The sequence below is a fragment of the Corythoichthys intestinalis genome, chromosome 21 (genome assembly GCF_030265065.1).
Source record: "Corythoichthys intestinalis isolate RoL2023-P3 chromosome 21, ASM3026506v1, whole genome shotgun sequence".
NCBI lineage: Eukaryota > Metazoa > Chordata > Actinopteri > Syngnathiformes > Syngnathidae > Corythoichthys > Corythoichthys intestinalis.
The window spans coordinates 22,038,406-22,053,864 of NC_080415.1; the positions used below are offsets into that span (position 1 = coordinate 22,038,406).

Sequence of the window (15,459 nt, forward strand, 5' to 3'; positions counted from 1 at the left end):
CTGCAAAGGGACCAGGATGACTGATCTGTGTAAAGGAAAGAATGAATGGGGCCATGTATCGAGAGATTTTGAGTGAAAATCTCCTTCCATCTGCAAGGACATTAAAGATGAGACGTGGCTGGGTCTTTCAGCATGACAATGATCCCAAACACACAGCCAGGGCAACAAAGGAGTGGCTTCGTAAGAAGCATTTTAAGGTCCTGGAGTGTCTCGAGACCTCAACCCCATAGAAAATCTGTGGAGGGAGTTGAAAGTCCGTGTTGCCCAACCACAGCCCCAAAACATCACTGCTCTAGAGGAGATCTGCATGGAGGAATGGGTTAAAATACCAGCAACAGTGTGTGAAAAGCTTGTGAAGAGTTACAGAAAACGTTTGGCCTCAGTTATTGCCAACAAAGGGTACATAACAAAGTATTGAGATGAACTTTTAGTACTGACCAAATACTTATTTTCCACCATGATTTGCAAATAAATTCTTTAAAAATCAAACAATGTGATTTTCTGGGTGTTTTTTTCCACATTCTGTCTCTCATGGTTGAGTTTTACCTATGTTGACAATTACAGGCCTCTCTAATATTTTCAAGTGGGAGAACTTGGGCAATTCGTGGTTGACTAAATACTTATTTGCCCCACTGTATATATAATATATATAATTCTCCAAATTAGTAATATTTCAAGATTGCTTACACGGTGGAAGCAAACTGTCCATATGTGTGTGTGTGTGTGCTATGTGTAGTCATTTGTTTTGATGCTCCTGCGCATGCGGGTCAGTTTTTGCTCAGTGCATCTCGGAACGCGCATTTGTGCGTATGCGTGATACTTGAACAGGCTCAATGGGCAAAGGCAGTCTGAACAGACATGCCAAAAAAAAGATATGACAAGAAATCTGAATTGTTCATTAAGACCTGCAGTATGAACCTAGCCTAATAGTCCGGGAAATACGGTATATTAAGCAACAAATCAAGGATATTCAATCTTTAAAATAAAAGAAAAACAATAAATACTCACTCTAAGCAACATGTTGCTTCGAACAAGCAAAGAAAATACTAATGCTAAGCAACACATCTAGGAAATTAAACCTTAAAAAAGCTTAAATCACTCATTCTAAGCAACAGAACAACTCAGATCGTGAAATGAAGTTGAAACACTTGTTTTCTAAGATTAAAATGTCTTATTTGTGACGTGTTTTAACATAAAAATAATAAATCAATTCTGTTCAAAAGTTTAAGATGAACTCAGTAGAAGTGATTTGTTCAAGTTATATTTGAGTTTTTCTTATTGTAAAGAGGGTGGGGTATCTGTGTCAGAAATATTCTTGATTTAATAATAGATATTGTTCAAATATCAACATACCAAAATATCCAATAATCTTACACATTAATCTGATAATAATACTTATAGTCTTTAACACTCAAAAACAAGATGGAGAAAATTTTTTGACTGCAATTAAGAAAGATAAACTTATTAAGACGTTATAAATTTGCAGTGTAGTTATCATTAGAATTATATGGGAGTTTCTGTCACAAAATGTTTCAGAACCCAAAGCCTACATAACAGACAAAAGCTTTGAGCCACCGTTCAATTCCCCACATTGTCCAGATGGTTAAGCATTTTAGCCCATGTAGACGTGTTTGTAGACTGATTCCCACCCACCCTGGATGACAACAGGTGCACCCACAGAAAAAAAAAAAAAAAAAACATACTAAACTACTTTGTACAACGTTACCCAGACTGTTCCAATATAGCCGCTGTCTCACGCAATGTGCCGTGTGAAAGGTCCCCTAATCACACCGAGAGCGGCTGGGAGTGCTTGGAACTTTAGTGAACGGGAGCATGAAAAAGGGAAAATCCATTAGGTGCATCTTTGCCAATTGTGCCACGTCACCCCCAACCCAAAGCATCAGCCCGTCTTGTCCTCTGCCAGTTGCTGGGAAATAAATATATAATGCATCCAAAATTGAAACCCTTAAATCCTGTGTGAGTGAGTACAGGTGGCGTGCAAAAAAGCGCAGTGAACAAGTATTTTTACAAGCTCCGAAATGCCAAATGTGTGCCTTGCGTGCCTCGTTGCCGCTGGTGTTTTTTCCCCCCCGACCAATTAAAAGCAGGCCTATTTGTAGAGAAACGTGTAGGGCTCAAAGGTTTACGCGGTGTTCCCCTTGGCACCATTAATATTAGTTGGGATTTTTCTAACTTTTAGAACTCATTGGCTGCCATTGACGGGGATAGATGTTCAATCCCATTTTGACTGGGAGGGTTGGCAACAATCATTCACTGCTAGACTCTCCCAGTCAAAAATGGATTGGACATCTATCCACGTAAATGGCAGTGAATGATTTAAGACAGGTGCTGACATTCCTTCTCACTCTTTAATCTCACACCCACACCCTTCCAATAGTTTAATTGCAGATATAAAAATGTCAAAATTTTGCCCCTTTGATGCAAAGGGGCATTCCTGGCATCTCTCAGATGTCCATGAGGCTTTGCGGTAATCCTAGCCCCCTTGAAAGCATTTTCTCTGGAAAATAAGTCTATGGTCGGGCTGCGGGGACACCTGGATATCCGTGGCAGCAGTGACTACAGATGCCTCTTGGACGACACTCAACAGCAGGATAGAAGCGCGTTTACACACAAGAATATCAGTCGCATCCACACACGTGTGGCACTGGTGAGAGTGGGGTTAATTGTAGTCAATAGTGATTGCAGAAGGGGAAGATATTTCATGGATTGGTTGATCAATTACAGTCTGGAATGCAGCATATAGACCGACTGACTGACAGTGTTGTTAATAATGGCGTTAGAGTATAACGGCATTTCTAAAGGCTTGTTTTTTCAGTAGTGAGTAATCTAATTAATTATTTTTCCTGTCTTCGCAACCATAAGCGGAGTTTAAGAGGGGGCCAGGGGGCCAGGCCCCTCCTGGTGGCCGAAAAGTGTCATTGCATGTAATTGACTTTCCTATATATTTTCCTATACAAAAAAAGATATTTTTATAATGGGTCAAAATTATTGTTCGAACAGATCATGTGACTAGCAAGCACCTTAGACGGACGGTCATTTGCTTTGCATATCATTTTAAAAATTTTGTTTCAATTGCTCTTTAAGTATCCTTAGGCAGAGGGTTCACTTACTTATTTTTCCCCCTTCTGTCATTGTTTGCATGCTATCCTCATTAAAATATGAGAACCTATAAATGTTTGGGTGGTTTTAGTTAAAGCAGACGCTGTTTTTATATCTGTGTGATTTTGACAAAGATCAGATCACATTTGATGGTGATTTTATGCAGAAATGTGAGAGATTCCAAAAGGTTCAGATACTTTTTTATACCACTGTATACTTTTACACTCTTATATAGGTGAAATTTTGAAAAAAAAAAACTGTAAAAAGTGTTGCCTATGTTTTGTTGTTGTTGTTTTTTTTAATGGAAAAAATAAGTTCAATTCAATCAGTTAATAAAAACATCTTTGATGTGAAAGATTAAAAAATATACAGTATATAATGAAATAACGTGTAGAACGTGAAAAGTAAGTAACGTCAGTTACTTTGCTGAGTAACTAATTACTCTTACAATGAGGTAACAGAGTTGCCATATATTGACATATACAGTATATATACACATATATGCATATACCGGTACATATATGTCCATATATATTGACTGACACATATATGGATTGATAGGTCAAAAATTTTGAGGACTGTTCTTTAGAGTCTCCTGTCATCAAGATTTCCATTTGCTCTCGTTTGCCACACTTTTTGCAAAATTGAAGTGAATTTTTCACTTGATCAGTTGAAAGCCTTTGGTGAAGGTGCTAATTCTTTTTTTGAAACGAGTACATAGTGAGACGGAAAGTGACAAAGCACTCCAAGCAAGTGTAAATCCAGATTCCTCCAGTGGGCTCCATCAACTGTCACTCTAAAGCGGAGATGATTGAGTCTGTAGACACTTTTTCCCTTTGGAAAAGGATATTTGTTACAAGCGCGAGAGTATCAGCCAAGAGCAGAATGTGACAGCTTGTCATTTGTGAAGACTAGAGGTGCCAAGTGTCAAGTCAAATGACATGTGACATGTCATTACAGTATAAAAATTACGTTTTTATTTCTTTTTTACTTCTTAATATATTTTTATAATTACAATTTTAATCACTCATTTTTAAAGGTATAATAACTTATTACAGTTTCAATTTTATTTCAATATTATAAAAATATCAACTTTAAACAAATAACAAAATATAAGGATGAGGGAGGAGTGAACAATAGATTGTGTTGCGACATTTTATTTATTTTTTTTTTAAAGGACACACATTTTCATTTACAGTGATACCTCTACTTACAACATTAATTCGTTCTGGAAGCAGTCTTGTAATGCGAAAATTTCGTACAGTAAGTAGAGACGTAATGTAAATGCCCTAATCCGTTGCAAGCACTATTGAAATCCCACATTAGATTTTATAATTGGGGTAAAACCGGGATAAAATAACAGCCAAACATATTTAAATCATTCCATATACCTAACCTAACTGTTAATGTATGAAATGAAGTACCGTATTTTTCGGACTATAAGTCGCACCTGAGTATAAGTCGCACCAGCCATAAAATGCCCAATGAAGAGGAAAAAAACATATATAAGTCGCACCGGAGTAAAAGTCGCATTTTGGGGGGAAATTTTTTTGATAATAATGTAATGTAATAATAATAATGTGTTAATAATTTCACACATAAGTTGATCCAGAGTATAAGTCGCAACCCCAGCCAAATTATGAAAAAAAACTGCGACTTAGTCCGAAAAATATGGTAAGTAGATAACAGAACATAATACAAAGGAAAAAAGAAAAAATATCTTACCTTTTGAGTGAGGCAATGTCCTCTTTCACGAGAACGATGGTGCTTATCGCCTATCTCACTCTTCGTCACACAAAATCGCGAGGAGACCTATGCTCTAATGTGCTACTAATGTAGTGAACCGTGTGTGGGCTTAAAATAACTTTTCTTGAGACAAAAACGTGAGGAGACTTGTGCTCTTTTGGCTTAGACGTTGACCCACTAGAACAGGGGTCGGGAACCGAAGGCTCGCGAGCCAGATCTGGCTCTTTTGATGGCTGCATCTGGCTCACAGACAAATTTTTAATTATTAAAAATTTTTTTTTTAAAAGTTTAATCATACTCCTTTGCGCATTTCACGAAACTGCATCAGTCACCGGTCATACACTGGTGCTGTGTAATAATGAGCAGACGTGACTTTTGCGGCGTATGTTAACTTAATACTCCGACATCACTCCCGCACTTCACACTAGATATCATCAAATAGCAACCTAGATGTGCTACGTTAGATCCCCCCAAGTCCCATGCCATTTGCTGTGTGAGCCCAGGGTGATCATGGGACACGTAGTCCATATACTACAGCCGGCGACTAGAAAGTAAGTTCGCCGTAATTTTAGTGGGAAAGTGGCAAATATACATCTCGTTGTGTCTATCTATTTATCTATCAATCGCATAGGCAACGCAGATGAGGCAGACACACTGTTCAAGTGGGGTTGCCGTATTTTGTTGTTGAAAATAGCGGCCTATGTGCGCGTTTTCAGTTTCGTTTTTCCCGTTGTCATCTAGTTTTAGAAACCCTTTGAGAAGATGGCAAAAAGAAAAATAGACGAGGAGTATCGTAGTTTTCAGCAGGACGTAAGGAAATAAATGCAGCACCGTTTTTTTCTCTCGCTTTGGATGAGTCAACTAGTGTTGTATCGGTCGCGAACGATTCGTTCTTTTTGAACGAATTGTTTGGGTGAACGAGACCGAACTAATCACCATCTGCACTGATTCGTTCTATGAAGTTGGTGGCGCTTGTTCGCTGCGTGGGAGGGCGTTGAGCAAGCGGCAGCGTCTTCTGACATCGCACACGACCAATCAGACGCCAGCCTCATCGCGGGCAGGGGAGGGAGCGGAAACAGAATCATGGCGTATGTCACTCATTTCCACGTGTGGCCAATAAGCAGCCAGCGTGCAGGCAGGGGGGAAAGACTGAGTTTTGTCACTTCCCGTTCAGTGATTCGGTCCTCCGGTTCCTGACCTAGCTTGCTGCTAACTTGACTTTCCAGTAATGACTATGCGGTGAACGAGTCATAAAATGAAAGGAAACGACTTTGTCACATATTTGTTAACGTGGAGCCTATCAAATGCTGCTCAAAAAGACAAAAACACCACACAAATCTAGCGAGCATGGTTTAGTGTTCTACTTTTCTCAACAGACTCGGGACTGTGCCTATGACGATATACTATCAAATTTACAGTAATTTAAAACACGCGTAGCTACGAGGCAAGCAAAACCTGAGCTGCGGTCGCGTGACGGCAGTGAAGCGGGCAGAGAACTGTCACTATATGGAGGCTTCATGGCAGCGATATGTACCTCATATGTGCACAGAAAAAAAATAATATTTAGTATGATCACCATAATACTGATTTGCAATGAAACTGTATATACATGTCAATTTTTTCCGAGTGTTTTTTTTTTTTTTTTTTTTCGTGTCAGAGGGTGTCGGTTGGTTTGACAAATTATGTCAATCCGTCCATCATGTGCTACTCAAGCGCCCCAAAAACAAAGCGCGCGGACACGGGAGATGTCGCAATATGTCTACATTTTTCTTAACAGACTAATGAGAGTAGAAAGGCGAAATCATAAAGCAAACAATTATTTCTCGTCAGCATTTGACGATCTGAGATGCGGGGACGACAGGGGAGCTGACCGGATTATTTTATTTATTAATACCAGTGCAAAAATTCAAAACGATCATCTTAATAATAAAAAACAAAAATACAACAGAGCGAGAGGTTAATATGATGTGTTGGCCGTTCCATAATTAGAAATTAAACTTTCGATTTATTTTTGTTTTCGTGACAGCAGGCATGCCGCGTTGGCTGTTAGCAGCAGCATTGTATATGTGAGCAAGATCATGCTAAAGAAAGTCCGTGCGCCCCCGACCCCAACCCCCCGCTCCCCCCACAAAAGGAAAATGTTTAACCGTGTCCTCAATCGAAATGCAAGCACGAGCCATGACTTTGATCCCATTAAACTAGGACAGACGACGCGGAAGTTCTCCCTCGCTTTTGCAGCAGCGGGAGGGAGACGAGGCTGTCTCTGAGAGCAGAATGATATCGCCTGTCATTCATTTCTGAAACTACGACGAGTGGTCAATGTGCAAGAGAGGGAGGGACCAAGCAATGTCACTTCCCGTTCAGTTATACTGCGAAGCGGTCTTTGGGGATTCGTTCGGCAACGTCACTTCCCGTTCACTAACCGAACGATTCATTTGGGTGGGGAGGGAGATGAGGGGGGCGAACGATTCGTTGAACGATTCGTTTGAACGAATCGTTTTACTGAACGAACCGGAATGGATTCGTTTACTCAAGTGAACGACAGATCCCGTCACTAGAGTCAACAGATCTACTGTATTTATCGCAGTTCAGCGTGATTGGCAGGCTTGAATGTCGACATAAAAAAATAGACACAGTGTAAAATGAATGAGTTTGATTTTATTTTCCCATGTGAAAAGCAAATCAAAAGGTTAAATTATTCGTTGGGAATTCACACTGTTTATTGGATTTGTGAGAAGATTCTTTTTTTTTCTTAATGACTTTGTGTAAAAATTTGGAGATAGATCATTTTGTGAGGGTGTTTCCATAAGCGGATTTTAAGGCCAGGCCCCCCTGGTAGCCGAAAGTGTCATTGCATGTAATTTATATATATATATATATATATATATATTAGGGCTGTCAAACGATTAAAATTTTTAATCGCGTTAATTACAGCTTAAAAATTAATTAATCGCAATTAATCTCAATTCTAACCATCTATAAAATATGCCATATTTTTCTGTAAATTATGTATATATTCTGTAAAATAAATTGTTGGAATGGAAAGATAAGACACAAGATGGTTATATACATTTAACATACGGTACATAAGGACTGGAGTGGGCATTTCACTCTACTGTCATTTAAATCTGTCTATGCTGTCCTCACTCTGAAGCGTCTACTTTTTCCAAAGCTAGACAGCTAGTGAACGACGCCTTAATAATCAGACTTCTTCCTTTTTCATCTGATTTATTAATAAAACGGTCTCAAACCATTGTTCTCTTTAGACCGTCGTAAAACTACAAAAAAAGTACACAAGCGTTGCATTAGCAACAACGTTAGCTTAGCACGCTATACAGGTTCACTAAACATAAACAAAAAGCGTCTCATACAAAAAATATAACATTTCGCTTACAAACATAATATGTACATTCTTTACAACAACCATACTTACGGACAAATCTGGTCCAAGGATCATATAAGCACAACATTACAACGTAGGCGTCAGCCCGAGACGTCGTGCAGCCATATTTAACTGGCAAAAAAACAATAAACCATGTCGCAAAGCGACCACAAGAGTTCGCTGTTAGACAACACAAAAAGCCTTGCTGTAAAACTTACCAAAAGGCAGAATACCGTCTGAGCGGGACATGTGTGTTAAATGTGTCAAATATTTTAACGTGATTAATTAAAAAAATTAATTACCGCCCGATAACGTGATAATTTTGACAGCCCTAATACATATATATATATATACATATACATATTAGAGAAAAAAATATTTTTAAAAAACATTTATTTCTTTAATTGAAAATATTTTTTTTTTTGATTGGAGCAACTTTTTGGGGGATTGAATGATTTAGACACAAATGTCCTAATCATAATATGGCCCAAACGCAAAAAGTATTGCTTCAATCAAAGAAAACTTTTTCAATGAAAAATTAAGTGTTCAAATGCAAATTTTTCAATCTGAAATATTTTTTCGCATTCAAAAACTTTTTTCTACGATTGAAAATGTTATTTTTTGATTAAAGTGACTTTTCTTTTTGAAAATCTTTTTTTTTTTTTTAAGCAACTTATTTTTTGATTGAATAATAAAGAGAAAAATGTCCTAGCCAAAATGTGGCCCTAACACAAATCAACATTACTTCAATCAAAAAGTTGCTTCAATCAAAAAAAACTTAATTAATCAAAGAAAGATAGCTTTCACATGCATTTTTTTTTAGTTTTTTTAGTTTCAAATTTATTTTTGCATTCAAACACATTTTTTTTTTTTTTTTTTTTTTTTGATTGAAGCAACTTTTTTTGATTGAAAATATAGATTTTAATTGAAGCAACTTTTTTTTTTTTTTTTTTTTAATTGAAGCAACTTTTTTTATTGAATAATAAAGACCCAAATCTACCTCCATATGGCTCTGCCCAGGGAATACAATTTTTGACTCGGGTATCTACATTGGCAAGACACCGGTGAGTGTACCAAATTCAATGGATGACGATCTTGGCGAAAAGTATTGCCTAAGCAGGGTGATTTACAATTCCCCTCAAGAATGATGGGAAACAAAAAAAGCACTCATTTTCAACTTATTATTTGAAATATTCTTGTAAATCAATTTTATTGCTGACACTGCATTTTGGAGTCATCAACATATTGTGCCCCCCCCCCCGCCCCAAAAGTCAAACTCCGCCTATGGGTGTTTCATTAAATTTGATATAATTTGTGATGTAAAGATGACAGAAACTGCACGGTCAAGGTTTACGGAACTAAGCAGGTTTAATGTTGAACAATATAACAATATTCCTCCAAATTGGAATGAAAAATTCAAAGATATGCGCACGTGTCTTGGTTTAGTGGTCTGATGCTGCTGCAGGCCTAAAGATAAAAACATACATTTTGGCCCGTTTAAAAACATGGCTGTCTAAATGAGGAGAAATGTGAATGGAAATTCATTTAGGTTTTAGCTTGCTAGCTGAGATATATCGATTTTGAATTTGGAAAAAAAAAAAAGATTTTTAATTCCAAAGTGTTCAATTAATGCACGTGTAAAACTCTGCTGTTCGGTACCTTTAGCAAGGTTAAGAACCACTGCTCTACGGCTCTAAGTGAGTAATTATAGCTTGCTTAAACTGAAATACTGTATGTTTGCATTTATTTTTGAAAAGTTGTTATGACAATGCGATTAATCACAAAACTCTAATGCTATTAATCGCGATTAAAATTTTGCAATCATTGCCCATCTCTAGTTTTTCATTAAACTGAATCAGAAAGAGAGGAACCATCCTCACACCTCGGGAGAAGGTGTTCCAGGGCAGCTCAGGTCAACTGGGACACATCAAGAATTTGTATTAAATTCATTCCTCCCTCCCACCTCCTTCAAATTGTTTCCAGCCTGCGGCCATCAAAACGCTGTCAACTGCTTCTCTCTTCCTCAGATTCTCCAATCACACACAATTCCATTCTCATTCCTTCTCTCCCCTTTGAGTCTTCACTTACACAAACAGTCAAACTAAAAGAAGGGGGAAGGGGTGCAGTCTGAGCTATGCAATGTGCATGTGTCTACGCATGGCCTTGTTCTTGAACTGCCTTGAAAGGTCGTCCCGCCGAAAAGGCGGCGCTCGCCGTAATTCCGCTGCGACTGAAACTATGTCTCGTGATTTCATGCATGCTTGGCTGAGGTAATCAATCTCTTTGAAGTAGTGGCCTGTCTCATTTGGAAACCAAATAAATGGACAATTTCACTGAGTTGTTTGACATCAGGTTTAACTGATTGTGGAAAATGGAGCGTGATTTCTGCTTCTTTTTCACGTTAACAGTGACGTCCAAATGTGCAAAAGGCTTTCCGAGTGTCTCACTTTGTACAGTGTGCACGGAAGTTGAATGGTTTGGCGAGATGTCAAAACAAGATAACATTGACGACGAGATTTTTTTGTGCTAACATTCAATCATTTCTCGTGTACTCACAGTCTTGAAAGGAGTAAACCACCAGAAATGTATGCATCTCTATTCTGTATTCCAATGGCTTGTACGTAGCCAGAAAACCAGGAAATGCACACATTGTGTACGAAATTATATACTGTAAAATCCTGGTTCCAAAATGCTTAGTTATTTCTCCCAAAATAAGTATTAAGCACGGTTGTTTTCGTCATCAATGACAATAACAAAAATATTTCGTCGCCGAACAACTTTTTCATGACGAGACGATAACGAGCTAAAAACATGTCTTGAGAGACTAAAACATAACGAAAAGAATTTTTTGTCTGACAAGACAAGAACAAGACACAAATACGCCATAGTTTCCGTCACATGTTCACGATGTGTAACATCTTTATGTTTAGTTATTGTAGTCTGCATTGTAGCAGTATCTGGTTGTGTCACTCATGTGACGTGCTTTCTCATAGCAATAGTATGGCTAATCTCGTCCTTTTTTAAAACTTATTAATTTGGCCCTAACACACTGTCGTATCAACGTGCATCATTGTTTTTTTTTTCACGTACGTCACTAGTGATGCGTGACATTTGACTCTGCTGTGATAACCAGCCAACAGCTGTTATGCGTTCAAGCTTCATCTACACCCAGTAAACGTGTGTTCTCCACTGCAGGAGACACTATGTGTCCAGAACACTCACACTTACCGCCTGAGAAGGCAGATATGATAATTTTCCTCAACAAAAACCAGGTCAGCCCATTAGTGGCAGCTCAATAACATGTAAAAATGCCTGCAGCATAAGACACTCTAAAACATAGGCAAAATAATATGTCTAAATGTTTTCTCCGTGAGCTTTTGAAAAACAAACTGCTTTGTGAAATTGCACTCCTGTGGAGAGAAACTTCATCATATTTAAGTTCAAAGACTGATATTAAGTTAAAACCAGCCCTGTGAGAAATTCATAGCAAAGTTAATTGGAAGTTCGTTACATTTAAAAATAATCGAGAAGTTAAGAAATTATTATAAACTATGCAATTTTTTGACCCTGCCTATTATTGGAATTGAGAATCGTTTGGAATCGGAATCTAAATATGAAATCGGAATCGGATCCGTTCAAATTCAAACAATGCCCAACCCTACAAGTTAGAACATCCAATGTTGCTTTAGCCTTTAAAGGTCTGAGCTGAGTGATCATCACACACTAAATATAACTCCTAGCATTAGCTTAGCATTCATGGTCGCGTTAGCTTTAGGCTAATGCTGACGGCGTGCTTCCTCTTAAACTCTCGGACAACTATTTTTCCCACAAACAGTTTGTGGCGTTCAGTTGGGTATAATTCAGGGGTGTCAAACTCATTTCGCATCGTGGGCCACATACGGCCTAGGGAGATGTCAAGTGGGCCGGACCATTAAAATTATACCATACTCTGCTATAAATAACCAAAATATCATGTGTTTCCTTTGTTTTGGTGTAAAGAAGCACAAGAACATTAGGAAAATATTGAAATTTAATGAACTATCCTTTTACAAAACATTTCACGAAACACCTCATATTTCCTTAGACAAATGTGCAATTTACTTTTATCATTCACAAATATGCATTGCAACTGATCCCACTGATTGTACAAAGGCACAAAACTTTAATTGGTACTGAAAAATATAGTAATGCACTTTAAGATTAAATGAGACTTTTAAAGAAAGGAATTTTTAAACCACTTACACATACGCATATAAAATCTAAATGTAATCCCTGCGTACACCTTACAAACTAAGGAGAGTGATTTTAAATGTGCAATGAAGAAAGTGTTCGCCTTTCCTGTAAATCTGTAAACTTTATACATGAAACATACAATTCCTGTAAATCTGTAAACTTTATACATGAAACATACAATACATACTGAAAATGTATGGAGTTGTATGAACAGTAGAATTCCATCACACAACTTTTGTTTTGAAGCTGCTGACTAACATTAAAGTGCACATTTTTTAAATCACCACAGTAAGGATTCATCTTCACAGAGCTGTATTCTTTCAATGCAAACGGTATCTAAGGCAGCATTTTAAAGGTGTTAGTCTAGTCTGGACTTGTATTTGTTCCTGAAACTTGGCATCTTTTGGCCTGTACAAGTGCATCAACACCAGGTGTCATGTCCTGACTAGCTGTCACTTTCAGAATGTCATTTAAGTGCTTGTTTGTGAGCCTTGAACGCATTTTTGTTTTATTGAGATTCATCACTGAGAAAATTTGTTCACAAAGGTAGGTTGTCCCAAACATGCACAAAATTTTAGCAGCCAGGGTTGTTAATTTGGGGTACCCTGGTAGTAGATACTGATAAAATCTGTCCAGACCTACAGAGGCAAATTTGCCCTTCAAATCTGCATCACATTGCAAATCAATTATCTCTAGCTGAATTTCGACCGGCAGATCAGAAGCTTTAACTGTGAAAGGTGAGCGAAAAACTGAAAATTCTGTCTCAAGTTCACCAAATACCTGAAAACGTTTCTCAAACTCCTGCAGTAGTCCTGCAATTTTGTCTTTGTACCGTTTCATGTCCGCATCAGGTCTGGTCACACACACTTCTCTCAGACGGGGGAAATGAGCAGGGATGCCATTTGCCAGTTGCATCTCCCACAAAGTCAGCTTCAACTTAAATGCATGTATGTTGTCCGAAAACTGTGTGACAATTTTTTTGCGGCCTTGCAACATTTTGTTCAGATTGTTCAAGTGTTCAGTAATATCAACCAAGAATGCAAGGTCCCGTAGCCATTCCTGAGATTGTAATTCCAACACCGGTTTTCCTTTTTTCTCCATGAACTGTCCGATTTCCTCTCGTAGATCAAAGAAATGCCTCAGCACAGCGCCTCGGCTTAACCATCTCACTTCAGTGTGGTATGGCAGGCTGTGGGTAATGTTGCTGTCGCTGAGAAGTTTGTCAAACTGACGATGGTTCAGACCTCTGGACCGGATGAAATTTACAGTGCGAACAACCACCTCCATGACGTGGTCCATTTTCAGCGACTTGCAACACAATGCCTCCTGGTGCAAAATACAGTGAAATGTCCAGAAACGATCTCCTCCATTAAGGGCTTGTACTTTGTCTTTGAACTTTGTCGCGACACCTGCTTTCTTTCCGACCATGGATGGTGCGCCGTCTGTAGCCAGGCTGACAGCGCGGGACCAGTCCACTCCAACTCTGTCCAATGCAGCAACGACAGAGCCGAAAATGTCCTCGGCTGTTGTGGTGTCCATCATTGGCACCAACTCAAGAAACTCTTCAGTAACAGTCAATGTCTCATCAACTCCTCGAATAAATATGGCCAGTTGGGCCACGTCTGTGATGTCAGTGCTCTCGTCAATTGCCACGGAAAATGCAATAAATGACTTGGCTCTCTGTTTCAATTGACTGTCTAAATCTGCCGATAGTTCCAAAATCCTCTCTGCTATAGTATTCCTCGTCAGGCTAATATTGGCAAAAGCTTGTCGCTTCTCGGGACATACAAGTTCAGCCGCCTTCATCATGCATCGTTTAACAAAGTCACCGTCGGAATACGGCTTCGATGCTAATGCTATTTCGCTAGCAATTAGGTAGCTGGCTTTTACCGCTGCTTCACTGACTTCTCGGCTCTTGATGAAAGTTGACTGCTGTTTCCTCAGACCCGCCAGCAATTCGTTAATCTTATCTCTTCTCAGTTGTCCTTGCAAGCCGTCATATTTTTCGCTGTGATGAGTCTCGTAGTGGCGTCGAATATTATATTCCTTCAATACCGAAACTTGTTGCAAACACACCAAGCACAAAGGTTTTCCGTGCATCTCTGTAAATAAATAGGACGTGGTCCATTTTTCTTTGAAAATTCTACACTCCTTATCTACTTTTCTCCGTTTGGATAACGACATTTTGGCTAATGAGGGTGTAGCGGAGAGGTAGAGACCAATGTATTAACAACGTCGTAACAAGCAGCAGATGGCGCATTGATACCGTCTGCTGTTTTCAGTCTGTCTCAGTGATGCGGCTTGTCTTCTACTCTGATGGAAAGAGTGCGCCCCTTAGCGGATAATCCATGAATTGCAGCAAATTAAAAATATTAATTCCATGTTTTTTATGCATTTTTTCCACTTTCAAATTATCCTGCGGGCCTGATCGAACCTCCTTGGGGGCCGGTTCCGGCCCGCGGGCCGTATGTTTGACACCCCTGGTATAATTAATTGAAAATAATGTACTGTTTTCCTGTTTTGGCATTGTCCTTGTAGACGCTACAATATGTGCTCGTCTGTCAATGTTCATTCAAAATGGTTGGAAACCTTTATTTGTTTACTTTTTTTTTTTTACTAAAACCTTCAAATTTTACAGATGAGAACATTTTGAGTAAACGTCAACAAAAACTAAAAAAAGACACATTACACTAAAACACTAAACACACACTAAAATTTGACTAAGACTAATAAGTATTATCGTCCAAAAGACTAGGACGAAAATTAAAAGAGCTACCAAAAAACATCGCTGGTATAAAGCCTTTTAAAAACTGAGTTTGCGAAGCAGTTGTTAGGGCGTGAGAGGGGTTGTATAAAAGTGATTTTAGACAAATCCATAGCAAAGATGACAACCCTCAACCAGTTCACAGTCATTTTGACCTACTCCCCGAATAAAACGGTTGGGAGAAAAAAATAATTCAGTGGAAGTTACCTCTTTA

The 15,459-nt window shown here is 38.5% G+C and overlaps 1 protein-coding gene across 1 annotated transcript; it reads right to left on the bottom strand.

Moving 5' to 3' along the window:
- Positions 1 to 12,178: 12,178 nt before the first annotated feature.
- On the bottom strand, positions 12,179 to 14,942 carry LOC130909690 (general transcription factor II-I repeat domain-containing protein 2A-like). The gene has a single exon (XM_057826445.1). It carries the CDS (start codon positions 14,663 to 14,665, stop codon positions 12,845 to 12,847), a length of 1,821 nt encoding a protein of 606 aa, XP_057682428.1. The 5' UTR covers positions 14,666 to 14,942; the 3' UTR covers positions 12,179 to 12,844.
- Positions 14,943 to 15,459: the final 517 nt, after the last annotated feature.

Coding starts and splice junctions, on each gene's coding strand:
- LOC130909690 (XM_057826445.1), bottom strand. CDS start 14,665: ATGTCGTTATCCAAACGGAGAAAAGTAGATAAGGAGTGTAGAATTTTC.